Source organism: Miscanthus floridulus, unplaced genomic scaffold, assembly GCF_019320115.1.
Source record: "Miscanthus floridulus cultivar M001 unplaced genomic scaffold, ASM1932011v1 os_1544_3, whole genome shotgun sequence".
Classification (NCBI taxonomy): Eukaryota; Viridiplantae; Streptophyta; class Magnoliopsida; order Poales; family Poaceae; genus Miscanthus; species Miscanthus floridulus.
The window spans coordinates 31,820-51,344 of NW_027097777.1; the positions used below are offsets into that span (position 1 = coordinate 31,820).

Below are 19,525 nucleotides of genomic sequence, written 5' to 3' on the forward strand. Positions count from 1 at the left end.
ATTTATAACCTCAACTATCACGGTCATCTAATTTTTCTCCCTAAAATATAAAAGTAGTTTTTTTTACTTAAGCATGAAAAGAAATAACAAAAAGAGTTGTATATCAAACATAAACTATATTTATGAAACATGGACTTATCTAATGCCTAATTGTAGTCCACACAAAAGAATATGTTGATGGATGGACCCGAGTTACTAGTGATTGGATGTTCGGATGCCACTCAGGACGGCTCCGTCAGATAACATCGCGCGCGTTCCTTCTTGTCCGTTTTGAGGGGTGAACAATGGGCGGTAGACCCCAGGTAAATTATTGTCTCTATTCCAGTAGATCAGTACACACCGCAAGATATGTGACTACGATACATTGAACGTAGTTTTTCTATCGTCTTGATACGTCATACGAAACAGAAGGGAAACTGCTGGAGGACACAACCCAATCCATATCCAAACAGAACATCAGCAAAAATCAGAATTTTCAAAGAACATTTTGAGTACCTATATATATATAGTTCCTTCCTACGACGCATAATTACAACCAACACGAGTTCACTTCAAAGACACTGATCCGAAACCCCAGCAGCTTTTGTTAACAATAAATATTCCTACCAAAAGTTCATTAGTTCAGGCTTTCTGGAATGAATATACAAACAAGCTGAAGAAAGAAATATATCCATCCATCCATCCATGAAGTAATGTATTGAAAGCCCTAGTTTGGCTTTGGTTAATCGATGAAACCTATTTGGACTAACCCTATGCTCTAAGTGTGAATTTGAGATAGGTTGGTCCAATCCAAGTGTTGGAGCTAGGTGGCACTCATGTATGGAGATGGCCACATGAAATATTGATCATGATGATAGTGATGGCCATAATGATGATCAAGTGCCCATGCTTGGAAAGAAAAAAGAGAAAAATAAATTGGACTGAAGGCAAAGGTGATATTCATAGGGCCATTTTGTTTTGGTGATCAAGACACTTAGGGAGGATGATCACATTTAGAATAGATGGTCATACTATTAAGAGAGGAACTCTTATCGGACAACTCGATCATCTAGTGCCACTAGGTATTGAATTACTTGCATTTGCATTTAAGGCCTAGTGAGAAGTGATTAACCTTTGAAAAATGATTGTGAAAATGCTAATACACTTGCACATGATGGTGAAACACTTATGGTGTTGGCATATTTACAAAGGAAGCAAAGAAAGGGATGAGGTGGTACCTCTGGGGACACCGTCACCCCCTGTCTGGTGCACCGCCAACCCTAGGGCAGTGATCGGCTAGGCTCTGTCTCGAGCGCTGAAGTGAGGGTGGTCACCGTCAGTGACGGTGTACACCGCCAGGTGGACGACGGTGCACCGCCAAGGCTTGTCCGGTGCCACCGCCGTTTTTATCCAGAGACTGAGGGAAGAGGGCTTGGTCACCTCCTGTGCACCGCCGTGCCTAGGACAATGCACCGTCCTAATTTTTCTAGAGGCTGGGGTTTTCAGTGGGCTGGCCTGGGAGGTCACCGTCACCCCTAGGGCGGTGCCACCGCCACTGTCCGGTGCCCCAACGGAGTGACCGTTGGAGGGGGCACCGCCACCCTCTGTCCGGTGGCGCACTGTCGTGTCCGGTGCCCCCGCAGAAAGCTGCTCCAAGGGGTAATGGCTCTATTTTCTTGCGGGCTTATAAATAGAGCTTGTGGCGGGCCTTGGCCACTCTCTTGGCACTTCTAACACCTGCATACACCCTTTGGGAGCTGTGCGAACACAATCCACTCACCTACACACTTGATTTCATCATTTGAGTGAGATTGGTGAGCCTCTGGTGTATTGCTTAGTGGTCTTGCATCTTGTGGCACTAGTTGGACGATTTGGGCTGGTGGAGATCTTATTACTCTTAGTGTTTGTCGACACCTAGACGGTCCAGTGATTGGTGAATCGTTGAGCGGTTGTTGGTGATTGTTGCTGGCTCCGGTCGTTGAGCTTGTGAGGGGTTTTTGTGCCTTCCCCGTGGGAGATCACGAAAGGCAACTCTAGTGGATTGCACGTGGCTTGTGTGATCCTCATCTTGTGTTGGTTGTGCGGTACCCGGTTACGGGTTAGGTGTATGTTGCCTATTAGCACGTGAGCCACCAAGAGAGTGAATCGCTACAATGGGAACTAGCTTGTCGGCAAGCAAGTGAACCTTGGAGGAAAAATCATTGTGTCATCATTGTCTCCTTGGTATTCTTAGGTATTCATTGATTGATCACTTGCCACGGCGATATATATTCTCTACCACTCTTTTATATTACTTTGTGTATTTACCTTGCGTAGAGCTTGTGGTAGTTATAGCTAGTTGAGTAGCTCAGTTTCTTAGCTGTAGTTGTTTTCTAGCTAGCTTAACTAGTGTAATGAGTAGTGACTTAGCCTTTGAGTGCTTAGTGATAATAATTAATTAGAATTATTGGTAGGTGGCTTGTATTTTTAGTAGGTTAGCGCAACACTCGTTTCGTCTTATATTTATCTAATAACTTAGCTTAAGTGTTATTGTAGAAATTTTTATAGGCTATTCACTCATGTATTAAAAAAAAGCATCTCATCGCATCGATCGTCTCTGAAGCACACACATCGTCATGTTGTCATCGCGCCATGCCGAGCGACCCGTCGTTGATGAGGCTGTTGCTTAGTGTCTTAAAGCGCTCCCTCGAGTACTGCCGGGACGCCTTCCTCCAGTCCGTCCCGGCCTTCATCATCGCCACGAACTCCTCGAAGCTGATCCGCCCATCCTGCGACCATATGGGCCGAGCTCAGATTGCAGTTGCATCGTAAGATCTGAGCTGCCTGCAGGTGACACACACCGAGACACGTACCTTGTTGGTGTCGACTTCTTGCAGGACGTTGTTGAGCGCGGCCTCGTCGGTGTGCCCCGCATCGTCGGCGAGCGCGTCGGCCAGCTCGGCGCGCTCGATGTAGCCGCTGCTGTCCTTGTCGAAGAAGAGGAACGCCTTGCGGAGGTGGGCATCGTTGGAGAGCCGCTGCAAGTGTATGGTGATCGCCACGAACTCGCCGTAGTCCAGGTACCCGTTGCCGTTCACGTCGGCCTGGAATTGATTTTCAGTTCTGGGCTTTACGGTTGAAATGTTCTAGGCCCGTGTCAACTGCACAATGAGATCAAGGAGAGTCATGCTTACGGCCTCCATGAGCAGCTCCATCTCGGGCTCGGCCAGCTTGGACCCGACCTTCCTGAGCCCGGCCTTGAGCTCCTCCAGCGTCACCCTGCCGTCCTTGTCCGTGTCCATGAGCGCGAACATGTCCCGGATCACCTCCACCTCCTCCACGGACAGGTGCTCCGCGATCACCCGCATGGCCTTCTTCTTGAACTTGTTCATGGCGGAGAACTGCTGCAGCCGCGCCCGGACGACGTCGCCCAGCGGCACGTTGGGCGCCTTCCGCGCGTTCTGCAGCCACGGGTGCTCTGCCGCGCCAACAAAGCATCAGCGATTCGGCGTTCACGAGGGACGAACAAGCAACAGGACACACACACGTAGCGTACGTACCGAGCACTTGCTGCGCGGTGGGTCGCTTCTTGGGGTCCATCTGCAGCATCTGGCGGACGAGGCTCTTGGCGCCCTCGGAGATCCGCGGCCACGGCTCCCGCTGCAGGTCCAGGTTGCCGCGGAGGATGGCGCGCGCCACGCCCTGCTCCGTCTCGGCCCAGAAGGGCGGCACGCCGCAGAGGAGGATGTACAGGATCACGCCGGCGCTCCAGATGTCCACCTCCGGCCCGTAGCTCCGCCGCAGCACCTCCGGCGCCATGTAGTACGGGCTGCCCACGATCTCCGTGAACCGCTCGCCTGTTGTTGCCATTGCATCCACAAAATTTCGTGTAAGCGTCATGGATCAGGGCGTGGCACCATGCATGCCTGATGCATGGACAGAACACGTAGGGGTGTGATCACCGTTCACGAACCAAGTCACGAACTAGTGTTTGTGTTCGACCTCATTATCCGGTGAAAATAGCGTTTTGCCCAAAAGCCAAAGAGTAGACTTTTTCGTCACTATTTTTTTCTAGAAAAAAAATCGGATGATGCTGTCAACTTTCTGAATATACGAGCTGGATCCCTATCATTGTCCAACTGTCTTGATCGTTGCCTTAGCCGCTTGGACGCTTCCACGCGGAAATAAACGTCAGGCACGGCAAATTCAAGACAAAATAAAACGGGCGACAGGACTTGTTCCTCATTGCAGTGTCTTCCTCATGAAAACACATGTTCTTGCCTATAGTTCTCCGAAGCTTTCACAGGAAGTGTGCCAAAGTTAGGTGCAACAGAGTGTAGCGCTGGCAGTAATGAAAAATTCCACGACCTAACAAGGTCCCGGTATCACACACTTTCACGTGTTTTATTTAAAAAAATGAATGACTATTAGCTCTTTGAAGACTGGCAAAATTAAAGGCGCCCTTTTTTGCATATGTTTGGACAAGATTTAAAAATAATCATTTTCCTATACTAGAGAACATTCGCTAACCATCTAAGTATTTAACCCAAAAGGAACGAGTGAAAGAACCCAAAATAGGTTAAGATTATCGTAGAGGCCAAATTTGAGTATTTGACAACCACACGGACGCAAATAAAATAAAAGGAAAATGCTCTCTGTCCCCGAGAAATATGATAATCACCCGGCCTAGAAGCTCAAAATTTTGACAAAAAAAAATCTAACAATTCGATCTTGAAGGATCTTGTGCTACTTGAATTAGGAGTGATGGATGATATACACTTTATGGAACTGAAGATATCGAATAGTAGAATTTTTTGAGACAGGCCGACAACATCAGCAAGCAGGCTGACCTGGTTTGAAGAAGACGGAGAGTCCGAAATCGATGGCCTTGAGCTGCGCATCGTCGCTCTTGCCCGCGTAGAGGAAGTTCTCGGGCTTGAGGTCCCGGTGCATGACCCCGTGCGCGTGGCACGCCCTTACCACCTCTGCCACGGTCCTGGCGGCCGCCGCCGCGGCACGCTCCGTGTACCTCCCGCGGGCCACGATCCGGTCGAACAGCTCCCCGCCGTCGCAGAGCTCCATGACGAGGTGCACGGCGTCGGCGTCCTCGTAGGCGGACCGCAGGCGCACGAGCGCCGGGTGGTCGGGCAGCGACGCCATGATTGCCACCTCCCGGCGCACGTCGGCGACGTCCACCGCCGTGCGCAGGCGCCGCTTCGGGATGGACTTGCACGCCAGGCGCTCCCGCGTGGCGCGGTCCGTGGCGAGCCGCGTGACGCCGAACTCGCCCCGCCCCAGCTCCCGCCCGAGGTGGTACTTGTCCGTCACGCGCAGCCGCGGGTGGTGCGGCACCACGCCGTCCAGCACGCGCGGCGCCAAGGCCGACGCCCCGCCGACGCCGCGGGACGCGTGCGCCGGCGGCGGAGCCCGGTCGTACGGGTTGTTGGGCTTAGTAGCCGCCGCCTTGGGCCTCGCCTTCGGTCTGGGCTTGTTGGACCCCGGGCTTGGCTCTTGGCTGTTGCTGCCCTGCTGGCTGCTCGGAGGCGTCGCCGGTCTCTTGTGGCCACCTTGTGGATGTGGCGGCGCTTTGCTGGCTGTGGCGTCGGGTTCGGGCTGATCAGGAGACGTGGAGGTGGTGCCGCAGAAGCACACGTTGCCCATGGCGGCTAGCTAGCTAGCTAGTAGAAACTCAAGGCTGCTCTCTCTCGAGCTTGTATGTATAAACCTGCGGCGGTTGATGCTTCTTTCTCTCTCCTCTACCGGAGTGGTTGTGTTTGTGCATGGATGGAGAAGGGAAATATCTCTCTTCCGAGCTCTGCGTGTGACTGTCTACATATGAAAAGAAAAGATTTGGTTGCTGTGGTGTCGATTGTCTGAACAGTTGAAGCGAGGCGACTTGAGTTATTGAGGTAAGCTCGGGAGCCAGAAGTGGTCGCGGGAGGGAAGAAGTCCAGCTATCCAAAGTACGCAACGACGACAGGGACGACAAAGGGAAGAAGCAGCAGCAGCATATGCAGATGCAGCCTTCAATCATAAAAAAGTGTCAATAGAATATGGAGATGGATGATCGATTGATCCGGAAAGGGGAGGCTTTGCTTCACGCGTACGTTCCTTGCAGGAGAGAGAGAGAGGAGACGGAGACGGACGGATCATGGCCGGGTCGCGAAAAGGCGCGGGTACGGTTGGATCGGCAGTGAGACCGCGCGGAAAGCCGGGTTTGATTTCGGGGGCGTGGAGAGGCAGTAGGCACACAGCCTAGCGACCGGCGGCATCCAGCACGCAGTGAAGGAGCGCAGACGCACGGCGCGGCGGCTTTCCGAGGCTGCTGGCCTGCTGCTGCTGCGGCCGCCAGGGGCTCTGGGCGCGGACACCATCACCGTGGCTGGGGGCGATCCAATGAGTTGGTCTGGGCCGGGGTCCGGGGTCCGGGGTCCGGGGGCCGCCACATCGTGTACGCCGCCCGGAGTGGCGCCTGCCGGGGTATAGCGAAAGGCGACAGCTGCGTGTGCCGGAGGAGGGTCAGAAAACGACCCAGCGTTATGGCGCGAGAGTTGTGGAGGGAAACTGTCGGATATTATTAGTCACCACTCGGGGGAGTGTGACGGAGGATTATTGTGAGGTTCCATCTTCCGTCTCTTGTGAACTGGTAGTGCGAGAGTCTGGACACCCACGCTCAGACGTCCGTACTTCCACTGTTTTCCTCGCGTGCCTTCAGTCTACGCCCGTGCTCGCGCTAGCACTCCAGACTCCACTGCCAGCGCCAGCACGCCCCCATCGGCGCCTGCGTTTCGCGCGTCCACACGGGGCCTGTGCCGCCGGGGCGTCGCCCACGCCACCACACCACGCACGGGACCATTCGTGCCCCATCTGCTTCTCATGCACGTTACAACAAGTGCAACACCTGATCTATTTTTGCAAGATACAGATGGTACACTTGCAACATACGTCTGAAGCAGATGAAAACACTTCAACATACATCCAAAAAACTTGCAAAACACTTGAAAACACTTGAAAGCCATTGCAAGCGTATGCAACATCCAGATGAAACACCTGCAACATATGTGTGAAACATATGCCATATCCAGATAAACATACTTGCAACTTATATCAGAAAAAATAGATGAAATGTTTGAAAAAAGACGTTTGCAACATACATGTATAGCCATCGCAACATATACAGTATCCCGATCTACTTTTGTATCATCTATATGAAGCACTTGCAACATACCTCTAAAAGATCTGAAACACTTGAAACATATTCTTACAACATGTCAGCGCACGACACTCTAGTGCACGGCGACCACCATGCCAGGCGCGTTGAGGAACTCGATAACCGCCTCGATGGGCAAATCGGGGTTAGGAGGTAGCGGAGCGAAGAGAACCACGAACTTGGCCGCCGCGAGCTTCTTCTGTTGGGGCACTGGGGCGCGAGGAGCCTCGAGGTGGGTGCGAAGTACGGCACGGCCGCGACGCCCTCACCGTCTCTGGCCGCAGGAGGAGGTGAGGAGGAGGGCGCCGAACCGGCAATGAGGGCAGGTGCAGGTGGGAGGCGCGACTCCAGCGGCGGAGCCTGGCGTCGTGGAGGCGGGTGAGGCACTACTACAGAAATGAACTTGCGCAGCGTTGCATAATTGGCCTCCGTGGCGGGTACTGTTTTTGCCCGCCACGGTAATTCAGTGGCCGGCCGGCCACTGAGACGCCCGCTGCGGTAAATGATTTACGCAGCGGGCAACCTTATTTGCCCGCTGCGGTAAATCCCCATTTACCGCAGCGGACATCTTAACGCGTCCGCCACGGTAAATCGATTTACCGTGGCGGGCACACTAAAAGGCCCGCCACGGAAAAAGGCAAGGCCCAAATGGCCCAACGCCGGCCTGATAGTTGTTTTCATATATAAGCCAGCACTTAGGGTTCCCTTTCACTCCTCTCACCCCATCGCCCTCCCTCTCACTCTTCTCAGACGCGGCCGCACTCCCTTCCCACGCGCTGCATCCTGAGAGACGAGCCCCTCTCCCTCGACCCCCACCCCTACACTCCCCATCCTCTATCTCTCCCGGCGGCGGTGGCGCTCTTCTCGGCCATGGTGGCGTGGCTCGCGCGGGGCGGAAGGGCGGTGCCGTGGCGCTGCTCGCGCGGGCAAAGGGCGGTGCCGTGGCGCGGCTCGCGCGGAGGGAGGGCGGCGCGGTGGTGCTGCTCGCACGGGTGGAGGGCGGCGCCGTGGCGTGGCTCGCGCGGAGGGAGGACGGCGCGTTGAGGCGGCTCGCGCGGGCGGAGGTTGTCGCGGCGGCCCGTCCTCCACCAGGCTACAGCGGCGCGGCGTCGTCTCGATCCGCCTCCAGCGACGGCCACGACGGCGGATCTACCCCGGCGAGGGCGTATCCGGCCCCGGCGAGGGTGGATCCGGACCCGGTGGCTCCACGGCGTCGATCCGGCCACCAGCGACTCCACGGTGTCGATCCGGCCACTGGTGGCTCCATGGCGTGAATCCACATCTGGCACCCCTCTCCTGGCGGCTGGTGGGCCTGTCGACGACGGATCCGGCGAGGTGGAGCTCAAGGCGAGCTCGCATCGGATCCCGGCGGCGCTAGGGTTTCGGACTATTGGGTTGGAAACGGGCTCGCCGGTGGGCTGAGAATGGGCTCGCTGGCGGGCTCCTGTTTTTTTTTTGTTTTTTAAAAACATTAACCGCGGCGGGCAAAGCCGCCCGCCGCGGTTAAGCAACGATTTACCGTGGCCTCTAGGCCGCGGCGGACGGCTTTGCCCGCCGTGGGAAACCGAAAACGCCCGCCTGCAGTAAAGTTTGTATAGTAGTGAGGGTCAACACTGGTTATACGAGCACTCTTTGTTACGAGCACATATGTTTGTTCGTTCGAGGACCACAAGGCGGGCGTTGCGTCGTTGGTTGCTGGACTAATGATGTCGGCTGCGAAAGCAAAGACTACACAGAGCACCGTGCGAGCTGCGATGGAGGTAGTACCAGGAGAAAGAAAGGAGGCCGCTGTGAGTTGTGACCCTTTCCGCTCTGGTCCTCTTCAAGGAAAGGCGACCGCGCCTTACACTACTATTATAGGCGCCGTCGAGATCACACAGCGGGCTGCGGGCAGGAGCCACGAGGGGCAACCCGGCAAAGCGAGCAGCGGCCGTGGCCAGTCAAACCAGAGCACAAAAGGGATGGGAGCCAACATGATTGCGGCATGAAGCGACGTGCAGCGGCTAATCATGATTCTGCGCCCTGCGATGCCAAAGCGAGCCAGACAAAATTACATTACCGTGTCCTCTTTCTCACAGTACCTACTTAGTAGCCTTTCGCGCGCGATCATCAAATCAAAGGGCTTGAAAAACAAGGCTGTCTTACTTGCTACTCGAGAAATGTAGCATCAGCTAGGGGATAGGTGGGTAAGAAATGGTCAGGTGAGAGCTGGAACCAACCACGTTCCTGTCCGGTTGATCCTGCTGCTACGTCCTCTCTTCTGAGAAGACAAGGAACTTGTGGTTTTTTCTTTGGCATCTCTACTAGGTCAGCTGTCTGATCAAATCCTACCAAAATGCAGCCTGTTCGCTGGCTCGTAAACGATCATAAATTTCCAGTCAGTAACAGTGTTTTTTTCTCACACCAAACTAGCCAGCAGTAAATAATCCACGATCATTTACGGTCTCTCGAACAGACCGATGCTAGGCAGACAGCCAAGCAGGAGTAATGATATATTGACACGACCACGCGCAAGCCAAAGAAAAATAACACAATTGCTTCGTGTCGCCGTCGTTGAAAGCATGTAGCCTCAGGTCGACCTAGTACGAGCCGTTGCAGGTGACCTGGGCACTAGCGTCATACAAAAGTTAGCCCTTGTTTAGGCGAGGTGAAAGTTAGAATTTCGCTACTGTAGCACTTTCGTTTTTATTTAATAATTAGTGTTCAATCATGAACTAATTTTTCAAGCTCAAAACGTTCGTCTCGTAATTTTCTACCAAACTATGTAATTAGTTTTTTTTCATCTACATTTAATACTCCATGCATGCATCGTAAAATTCGATATGATAGACACTGTAGCACTTTTTTGTAACTTCTTTTGGAACTAAACACGGGCTTAAAAACAGAACAACTCACCGGACTGCCACTGTTTAAACAAAGAGGACAAACAAGGCAAGCAATGAATGGACGAGAGCCAGTGCTACACCAATAGGACAAAGTGGACAGATTAGATGGAGCCAACAATACGACAATCTCTATAGGAGCCATCAAGCATCCGTGTACCGTATTAACTCTTATCTGTCGCCGTTGGTGTACGTACCATAAATTTAACTCAATTTATAAAAAATACGTGCAATATTTATATCTTCAAATAAATTTATTAAAAAATTAGATTCAAAAACCTTTTCAATAATATTAATTATATACCATAAATATTAATATTTTTTAATATAGATTTAATCAAAGTTGTTTCTTGAAAAGCGTAAAGAACAGATATTTAGATACAACAGAGGGAGTAGCAACCTGATGAAACGACAAAATCTGGTGACAACATCGACACCTCCACTCCTCCGGCACAGAGTATAATAATGAAGAAATAGGGGCATATTAACACATAAAAGGCGTAACTTAGGAGAACGAATATGACCTGAAACTACTTTCCCGGAGTTTTTCCACATTACCGACCGACCATATGCAGTCACTCGAGTAGCAAAAAGAACTCACAGATGGGGCCAACGGTGGCGTAATAACAGGCTAAGTTAGTTCTATAATAACAAAATGGCTCCCCTCCCTCGCTCCACATCCTCAAACAAAACAGTCAGCGAGCTAGGCGTTTGCACCCAGCTCAACTCTCCCAGGATGCCCATGGCCGCCTCCCTGTGCACCTCCACCATGGTGGTTGTAGTAAGAGTTGCCACCGCCCGAGCGACCACCCCGGCCTCTGTTGTTGTAGTTCCTTGGCTGGTAGTATCCAGAATCATAGTAGTACCCACCGCCTCCGCCACGGCCGTTCTGGTATCCGCCACCCCCACGGCCATTCTGGTACCCGCCGCCTCGGCCACCACGCCCTCCACGGCCATTAGGATTGCCCCTCCTGCCGCCACCACGACCACCACCACGCTGGTTCTCGTAAGACCGCCGCTGGGTGAATTGTTGGTCTTTTTGTTCCTGATCTTCCACATCAGCATCAAATGTCTCCTGCTCTGCCTCAGCTGAAGGAACTTCATCAGTTGGATTCACCAGGCCTTCATCCTCCTGAAACAACATAGTTAGTACAGAGAGGAAACTCAAACCAGAGAGAGTTTGCCATCACATCATTTATCATAAAAGCAGTACCACGTGTTCAACGTCAACAACAGGAGCCTGATGATCACTGTAGATTTCAGTTGCCTGAGAATCTTCCTTCTCATCCTGTTAATGTACACATACATCAGTAAAAAAATAAAGATGAAATCCAGAAAACAACGTAGTAAAACCAAAACAATGTACATATATCTCAAGAGAAACAAGAATGTTCACTTTTATAAAAGAAAAAAAGGATATGGTACAAACATCACAGTAAATCTCTTAGCATCACAAAAGAATATGCACAATGTCAAGGAAGATAAGACAGATTCCACTTTTTATATAGTTTACATTCTATACACATACGAGACTGGTTTAGTTTCTAAAATGATCAATCTTTGTAATGTGAGGATTAAGGTACCAATGCTATACAACCTTATATGATGCTCATTCAAGCAAAAAACACATAAAAACCTTTTAAGTTAGCATGAACAAATAACAAATGTCACAAGTATCTAAGACCAACCTTTTATGAAGCTCATTCAAGCAATAAATAAATAAATAAATAAATAATGAATAAATTAGCATGAACAATAACTAACATCACTGAACACTGATGTTTCTTTGTTAGGAAAAAACACTCCTGTTCTCTCACTGCACAAATATTCTACAACTAACAACACCCTAGAGTAACTGTTAAAATATTGAGAGAGAGGGAGTATAACTACAGTAACAATCCAAATGGCAAATTACAAGCTATTTTTTACTGTTTGTAGTGACTTTGCCAATGTCATAACAAGCTCGATATGAGCATATTCTAGTATGTATAGAATAATAAGGATGAATTTAAACTCTTTTTTACTTTGGTTATTGCTTTTTTTCTCCGACGACACGGCAGAGCTGCGGGTCATTTCATTGATATAGGACTTTGGTTATTGTTTGATGCATGTCCCAGATACCAACTAAAGAACATTCCTACATTCTCAAATAGATACATTCCACTAATCACTAAATATAAAGAATTAACTCATGAGGTATTGAGTACTACAAACACTGTTCATCTAAATTGTTGTTTAAACGCCAAATGGTGGCATGCCGTTTTCATTTAATCATCCGTTTGCCCCATTTAATTGGTCGTTTAGCTCCTTAAAATAGCCATTTTACCCAAATAATGTCTAAATGGTAGGCCACCAACTGTTTAACATCTAGCATTTAGGTAAACAGTCTACAAATGAATTTGTGCTACAAATTTTCCAGCCACATGGTTCTTAGGGTGTCACCTATCTAGGTCGTTACAAGGGTAGTTTAGCCCTGTTACGTAGCCACGGGATAACCTTGTCCCGTCCATAAGGGCCAAATTTGTCTAGCTCAGTTTCAATCCTACTTACTTATCTGGTACACTGAACACCACAAAAATGCTAGCTGCCTTTTGCCCTATCCACTCTGGCCACAATTTATAAGCTAAGTTTAAAACTATAAATATGCAAGCCAGCAAGGGAATAAAAGCAACAGGGATTGTTCTGACAATAAAACATACAGCAATGAGCAATCTAAGGTACAAATGAATGGGATTAACAAGAAGAATAATGAATTCACATGCTAAAAAATGTTCTACAAAAAGTTACTGCTACAATGGTTCTTCTACTGTAATAGGGAGTGATGATGAAGCTAAGTCAAATTTCATGAACAAACTGATGAGCATTATTCTGTATACAAACTTCCAGTTAGATGGCTAAAGCTGATGCCTGATTGCGACATTTTCATCTATGGGTACAATGCTGCATATTTCAGAACTGAATAGATGTGTGTCTACTTTAACAGAAGATGAGAAAAGTGTTCTTGTTTTTTTTTGTCTATATGTTTTAGAACTAAATAAAATGCAAGGCTTACTGAAATGATCTTATATAACTACCATCAAGTTTCATTCCGCACATAAGTTGCTTTATTTATTGTTTACACACAGGTTTTATTCATCTAATTTGTGGACCTATCACGAGGATTAAATCGCATGATCATTGCAGATGAATTTCAGGCCGAAAAAGGAATAACTTTTTTCCTACTACGATGAATGGGCCAGTAAGTATGTTTCATATACAAACTAAGATTTTGTTTAAAAAAAATACAAACTAAGATGAGCTCTAAATTTTATGACTTCCAGTTAGTTAAGACTGATGGTGGCATCTGACAGATAATTTGATCAGCCAATATCCTGTACCGTATACGGAAAAATTGTGTTTTTTATGAACCTGCCTGTCTCAATACAATGTCGGTGCTATCTAAAGGCAAATACATATATTAGGGATAACATGCCAAACATATTATGAAGGCAGTAGCTATGGGTGTTTAGGGAGTTGGCATGACTGGCAAATATGAATGTTAGGAAATGAACAGGAGGGATCAGTGAACCAAAAATTTCGTAATTTGATTGAACAGAGATAAAAGATGTTTTATTTCAGAACTTCTTGGACCACCAAGTTTCCAGTTGTATGAAACCCTGGTGCTTATGAAAAAAAAATCCAATCTTTATTAAACAGTTTAGCTATGTCGTCATGGGAACCCAAAACTATGTCTAAAGCAACATGAGATAAGAGCACCCAACACTACAATTTCATTGTCAACAACAACAACAACAACAACAACAAAGCCTTTAAGTCCCAAACAAGTTGTCATGACATAAAATTGCTGCGGCAATGGAAACTAATGTTGCAAAAATTAAGAAAGTAAATTATCACAAAAAACACTAATCTCCAGAACAAAGATGCTCACTTTGAAGATGTAACCTAAATTTGCAACATCTAAACAAACAAGTGATATTGATTTTCCTGATGAACCCTAGAGCTTACATCACATTTTCAGCTAAAAACTATCATCATTTACGACACTTGACTATTGTAGCTTTCTAACATCCCCATACGTATGATAATACAAAACAGTATCCAAGATATTCCATCCATCCCAAAAAGAATGACACTCTAGTTTTGTCCGAATTCAAACTATTTTAACATTGACCAAGCTCATAGGGAAGATTATTGACATTCAAGACACTAAATAGGTCCACAATAGAACTATATTTCCTGATGAATCTATTTAACTTATTTAGTAATATATAAGTATGTTCTTTGTCAAACTTAAGATAGTGTAACAAATGTCATTCTTTTTTGGCTGGAGTTGGAGGGAGTACAGTTTAAAGGATAAAATCAACAAAAACCAGCGTTATCAGCAAGATCATTGAAAATCATTAAACCATTGTATTAAACAAAACAAGTAACAACATGTTTTGTTCTGTGACAAACATATAATATAAAAGAAACTAGCTTCCTGGCATTGCAACTAGACAAAAAAGTAGCATCAAAGTCTTACAAGTGTAGTTCAGCGCTAAGATCCAGGAAACAAAAACACTGACATAGTAGCATGGCACCCTATTAATGAAACCGAACCACCCCCCGCCCCCCAAAAAAGGACTGGCCTAAGTTCCTCCACAGAATACAGGTCTAGAATACTTTAAAACAAACATATTGTTTGGTTCTGAAATCATTTCTTATAGGCTAAATACTCAGGGCATGAGACAAAAAACAAATGAACCTATAAACCATCTTCTAGGTTTCTTTCCAACCAAAGAAACTAACTTTCTGTTCAATGCATTACTATTTACAAAGCATCAAAGTAACATATTGTTTAGAAAAGAGCCCGGAGATGTATCTTCCTGTGGTGTTTTGGTAACAAAAAACCCAGATACTATGAATCAACAATGGATCACTAATCTGGAGTATGGACAGTCATACTAGAAAAGATATAATCTACAGGCAGCAGCCTCATAAATAATTGTATAGTAAAGCAAATCAATCATACATCCACAGCAAGACAAAGTTAATGGAACAGCAATCATTTGGACATGCCAACCATACATTGACGAAAGGACAAAAGCAAAATAACAAGTATGATTTCACCTTGTGCCCTTCAACAGCCAGGTTCTCCTCAACTGCTTCCGGTGCCTGAGGTGACACAACCATACTCTCCTGCACCTGCACACCTCCTCCAAAGCTTGCCACTGCAGCAGCCAGATCCAATGGTGGCCTCATTTCTAGCTGAGCTGTGTAGTAGCCCGATGCCATGATCCTATCCAGCTTTGCCCTCACCCCAGCATCTACAGCCAAAAGGAAATACAGATTAAGTCTAAGTCAGACTATCCTACCATCCAAACAAAATCAAGCGCACGCCCTGCAGAAATACCCACATGTGATGGTGGAGTCAGGGTGAATGGGTTCATCCGCACGGCGGAGCCAGAGGCGGGCGTGATGGGCACAAGCCTGAAGGGCGTCACGGTGCGAGACTCCGGCTGCAGCTGGAGGGCGCGACGCGGCGAGGGAGGCAAGGGCAGAAACCGCGTTCAGATCGGTCTCCGCGAGACTGTCCTCCGGATCATCCCCGACGTAGTCATAAGTGAGGCAGCTGCTCCGCTCGAGCTCGCTCGCGTAAACCAAAGAGACGAAGTCGCTTTGCTGCTTGACGTCGAAGAGGGAGCCGAAGTAGATGAGCGCGAGGAGGTCCTGGACTGACGAATCTGAGTCGGAGGAGGAAGCGGCGGCGGCGGCGGGGGCAGGGGCGGGGGCGGGGCGGGAGGAGAGCTCCTCCGCGACGGCGGATGCGAGCGGGGGACGGAGGCGCTCGAGCTCGTCGATCAGAGCGGCGACGACGGGCTTGGAGCGGAGAACCTCCTCCTGCTCTCGGTTGAGCGTCTTGCCGGCGGCGAGCGACTCCTCCATCTGCGTGATGCGGTTGTACTTCTTCCGCAGCGCGCGGAGACGCTTCGATACTACGCTGAGCACCGGCCCGTCGGTGGCCTCGGCAGCCATCGTGGCCGCAGCGGCGGCGGAGGCGGTCGGAGCGGAGGAGGACGAGGCGGATGGGGAGGTGGCCATGGCGGAAGGCTAGGGTTTTAGTGGCGATTTGTGGCAGGAATGGGGGGGCTCGGCTCGGGGGAGGCGACGAATCGAGGCGTCGGCGCGTCGGATTTTATGGGACAGGGAAGGAGACGAGCCGGGTAGGGCAATCGGGCGATCGGGGTCGCCGGATGGTCACGCACGCATCGTAAAGCACTGGCTCGATTTTGCTCAGGGCTGGGGCTGGGGCTGGGGCTGGGCTGGGCTAGTCATGCCTACGGTCTTGGACTGACTGACCCCGGTACGTGAGCATTTCCCAGTTTTCCACAGCCCGGTCCGACCGGAAAATCACCTCAAACTCCAACCTTGGCTGAGAACTTGTTATAACTATTCACTGTCCTGAATAAATTATCTCATACAAGTTAATATTTTTTATGTTAGACTAGATTTGTAAAAAAAGCACAAACATTTATGATATCAAATAAGTATATTATGAAAATATAGTTTATGATGTATCTAACAAACTGATTTGGTGTCATAAATTTTACATTTTTTCTATAAGATCGGTTAAACATGAAAATATTTGATTTTGGACTACTTTAGGAATTTATTCATTGTGAAGGGAGTAAGTAAAGTGATGATGTGACATTAAAATTAAAGAAAAGAGAGGAGAAAATAAGAAAATATGTCTACAAGGGAACTAAGATATAAAGAAATGTGATAAGACATATGGTTGGACAAAAAAGATTTTAAAAAACTATATGTTGAAATATAGTTTCTATATGTAGTATCTATATGATTTTACAAGTATAGAAACTAGCTCACACTCCCCTTGTTATATAATATAGTTCATTCTAGAGATTTTAGGATAGCTTAAGAAAGAACAAAAAAACGCATGTGGCATGTGCCCTCACATTATTTTACAAGATTAGTATCAATGGAGAGTTTCATGACATAGTTATCTAGACTGTCATGTCAGTTTTTGTGTTGGTAACTATAACAATAGGTTTCATCCAGATGAAATTCTATGAAACTCTCTCTATCTCTCTCTCTTCGTAATTAATTTGCTAAGTCATCAAATTTGCCAATGTATCAGAGGAGTAAGTGCAAATGAAACTAAAATAAAACTCCCAGAGATTGGTCTAACCAAACACTACCATCAACATGATTAGTGTTTGCTTGGTAAATGACAAGTAATATAATAACTACCAAATTTATGCAGCTATTTAGTACAAAATTGTTTTTAACCCTTAGAATCCTGTCGGTGTTTCGTACAAGCACCGGCAAGTAAATTTATAGTAATGCGCGTTAGGCTCGGATGGTGCGCTAAAGGACACGAGATTTATACTGGTTCGGGTCGAATGTCCATACGTCCAGTTTGTTGCTGCTTGTGTTATTAGCACCGTGAACAGTTGTAGTAAGGGGTACAAACGATCGAGAGAGGGACTGGTCCCAAGTCTCAGAGGTCAAGAGCTTCGTTGCAGCTTGACTGTGCGTATGTGTGTGTCGTATTGTTCGGTCTTAAGCGTCCGTCCTCCTGATGGAGGAAGCACATCCCCTTTTATAGATGAAGGGGCCGGCTTTACAAGGATGAGGGCTCTACCTTATTCTTACCAATCTGTTCCCCTGAATTATGCCGCTGGTCATGATGCGAGGAGATTGTTTCAAAAGAAAGAAAGGAGGTAGCCATACCTTAACCAGCCCCCGAGTAAGGTCCGACCCCCTGCGTTTGCTAGGGTCGGGGGTTACTGGAGATCGGAACTGTGGTTTTGGTGAGAGGGTCGACGAAGTCCATGGATGACATCGCAATATTCCCCGCCCTGTCTTCCAACAGAAATCCCCAACTGGGGATTCTATGGGCTCGGCAAGGTGGGGCCTTCGAACCTGTGTCCCTGTATTGATTGGCTTGAGCCCCCGAGCCTTGTTACGGTCTGATAGGGGTCGGGCGTTATTTGCGTGTTACCCCGTCCTTGGTTTTCGCAATCGGAGGGGCTGAGTGAACGACACTTGCCTCGACGGCTCGAGTATCGCGCTCAACGAGCTCACTAATGGGTACGTTCGTGTGGAATCTGGGTCCATCATTTGCTGATGGGGTCAGTAGAGCCCTCTGGTGGCACTCCACAACTTCTTAACCCGCCTCCCGGCAGATGCCCGAGCCGTTTGATAGGCTCTGGCGGCCCGATGGCCTCTCCTCGATGGAGATTCTGTGGGTTTGGCTCGGGGTTAGAATCGAACGAGAAAAGATCGAGATGTCCCTGTCCGCTTCTGAGCGGAGTCGGGCAGGGCCGCTGGGGCTTGTCTCAGTTATTTCTCCCTGGCTCTATTTGGCATGAGGCGGCCTCGAGCCCTTCGCGGACCAACCTTCGAACCTCGGCCTGTGGTCGCCTATATCGAATGAGGCGACGGCCATTTCGTGATGCAACACGAAGCGTTGGGATGTTTTGCATATGTATAATATAATCAAAATGAAGGCGGGGTCGGTAACGTTACCGTGGCGGTATGAGTGACGAAAAGCTCCTACCAAATGTGTCCGTGCGGGGTTCGGACCCTGATGTTCACGATGAGGTTGGAGTAACCTGCATAAGAATTGCTATTCTTTGTTTTTCATATCTCGGTGGCGATCTGAGTTGTTTAATTAACTTGGGCAACCTGACAGCTTCTCCTTTGGGGGAGATTTTGTAGGTGGACCCCTCCGAACCCTTCTTGAGAAGGCAGACGTCGAAGCTGGAGACGCGAGGGGCGTTGAGTATGATTTTTCTGGTGAACAGAAACACCATAGCTACTGAGGCATAGGGTCTGCTAGTTCGTCCAGTTTTACTCAAAGTTCTATGCCTGTATTCCGCACCCCTGGTTTCAAGCGTACAGAGGGGTCAGGTGAAGAGGATGTCTAGACTGGTAGTCATCCTTGGCAACCCCCGAGTGATGTTCGTGTCCCCACCATTTGACGGGGTCAGAAGCTCGAGAATAAATTTTAATGCATAAAGTAAGAAAGTTGTGATGCTTATCTTTCTTTGGACGTTCGTTCATCGTCTCTTCTGGGCCGAATGGCCGGCCCAGGAGATCCAAAAAAGGTCATGCCGTCAGATCGTCCCGTGTTCCTGCATGGGGAGGCGAAGGGTTGTCTGCCTATGTGGGCGCCTTAATTGCCGCGGCCAGAGCGGGTCAGTGGCGGGCCATACCCAGGCAGTGTTCAGTTTGACCGGGGAGGATGCCTCGTCGACCGGGGCGCGTCCTGTCAGTTTCAACGTGTCCCCTCAGGTATTAATCAGCATTGATTTTGTATTTAAAGAGGAGAAGGGAGGGGGCTTTTCGTCCAACCTTTCGCCTTTCCTTAGCTGCAGTGGCTCTTCTTTAAATAGGGAGGGGGAGGGGAGTTCTCATCCCACCTCATCTTCTGCCTCTGAGCCGCTCTCTCTCCTTCTTCTTCCTTTCC

General features: G+C 48.6%; 2 protein-coding genes across 2 annotated transcripts; both read right to left on the minus strand.

The window, feature by feature from the left end:
* Positions 1–2,516: 2,516 nt before the first annotated feature.
* Positions 2,517–5,953, minus strand: LOC136534136 (calcium-dependent protein kinase 9-like). The gene is made up of 5 exons (XM_066526603.1): positions 4,809–5,953; positions 3,519–3,815; positions 3,153–3,436; positions 2,832–3,062; positions 2,517–2,747 (listed from the first exon to the last, which is right to left on the minus strand). The coding sequence occupies exons 1-5, from the start codon at positions 5,617–5,619 to the stop codon at positions 2,601–2,603; spliced, it is 1,770 nt and encodes a 589-aa protein (XP_066382700.1). The 5' UTR covers positions 5,620–5,953; the 3' UTR covers positions 2,517–2,600.
* Positions 5,954–10,410: 4,457 nt separating this feature from the next.
* LOC136534137 (uncharacterized) lies at positions 10,411–16,216 on the minus strand. The gene is made up of 4 exons (XM_066526605.1): positions 15,447–16,216; positions 15,160–15,356; positions 11,264–11,338; positions 10,411–11,182 (listed from the first exon to the last, which is right to left on the minus strand). The coding sequence occupies exons 1-4, from the start codon at positions 16,129–16,131 to the stop codon at positions 10,754–10,756; spliced, it is 1,386 nt and encodes a 461-aa protein (XP_066382702.1). The 5' UTR covers positions 16,132–16,216; the 3' UTR covers positions 10,411–10,753.
* Positions 16,217–19,525: the final 3,309 nt, after the last annotated feature.

Excerpts from the sequence above, each read along its gene's own strand:
- LOC136534136 (XM_066526603.1), bottom strand. The coding sequence starts at position 5,619 with ATGGGCAACGTGTGCTTCTGCGGCACCACCTCCACGTCTCCTGATCAG. Across the intron at positions 3,437-3,518 it reads CACCGCGCAGCAAGTGCTCG|AGCACCCGTGGCTGCAGAAC; the intron begins GTACGTACGCTA and ends TTGGCGCGGCAG. Across the intron at positions 3,063-3,152 it reads TGGAGCTGCTCATGGAGGCC|GCCGACGTGAACGGCAACGG; the intron begins GTAAGCATGACT and ends AATCAATTCCAG.
- LOC136534137 (XM_066526605.1), bottom strand. The coding sequence starts at position 16,131 with ATGGCCACCTCCCCATCCGCCTCGTCCTCCTCCGCTCCGACCGCCTCC. Across the intron at positions 11,339-15,159 it reads TGGCTGTTGAAGGGCACAAG|GATGAGAAGGAAGATTCTCA; the intron begins GTGAAATCATAC and ends GTACATTAACAG. Across the intron at positions 11,183-11,263 it reads TTGTTGACGTTGAACACGTG|GAGGATGAAGGCCTGGTGAA; the intron begins GTACTGCTTTTA and ends ATGTTGTTTCAG.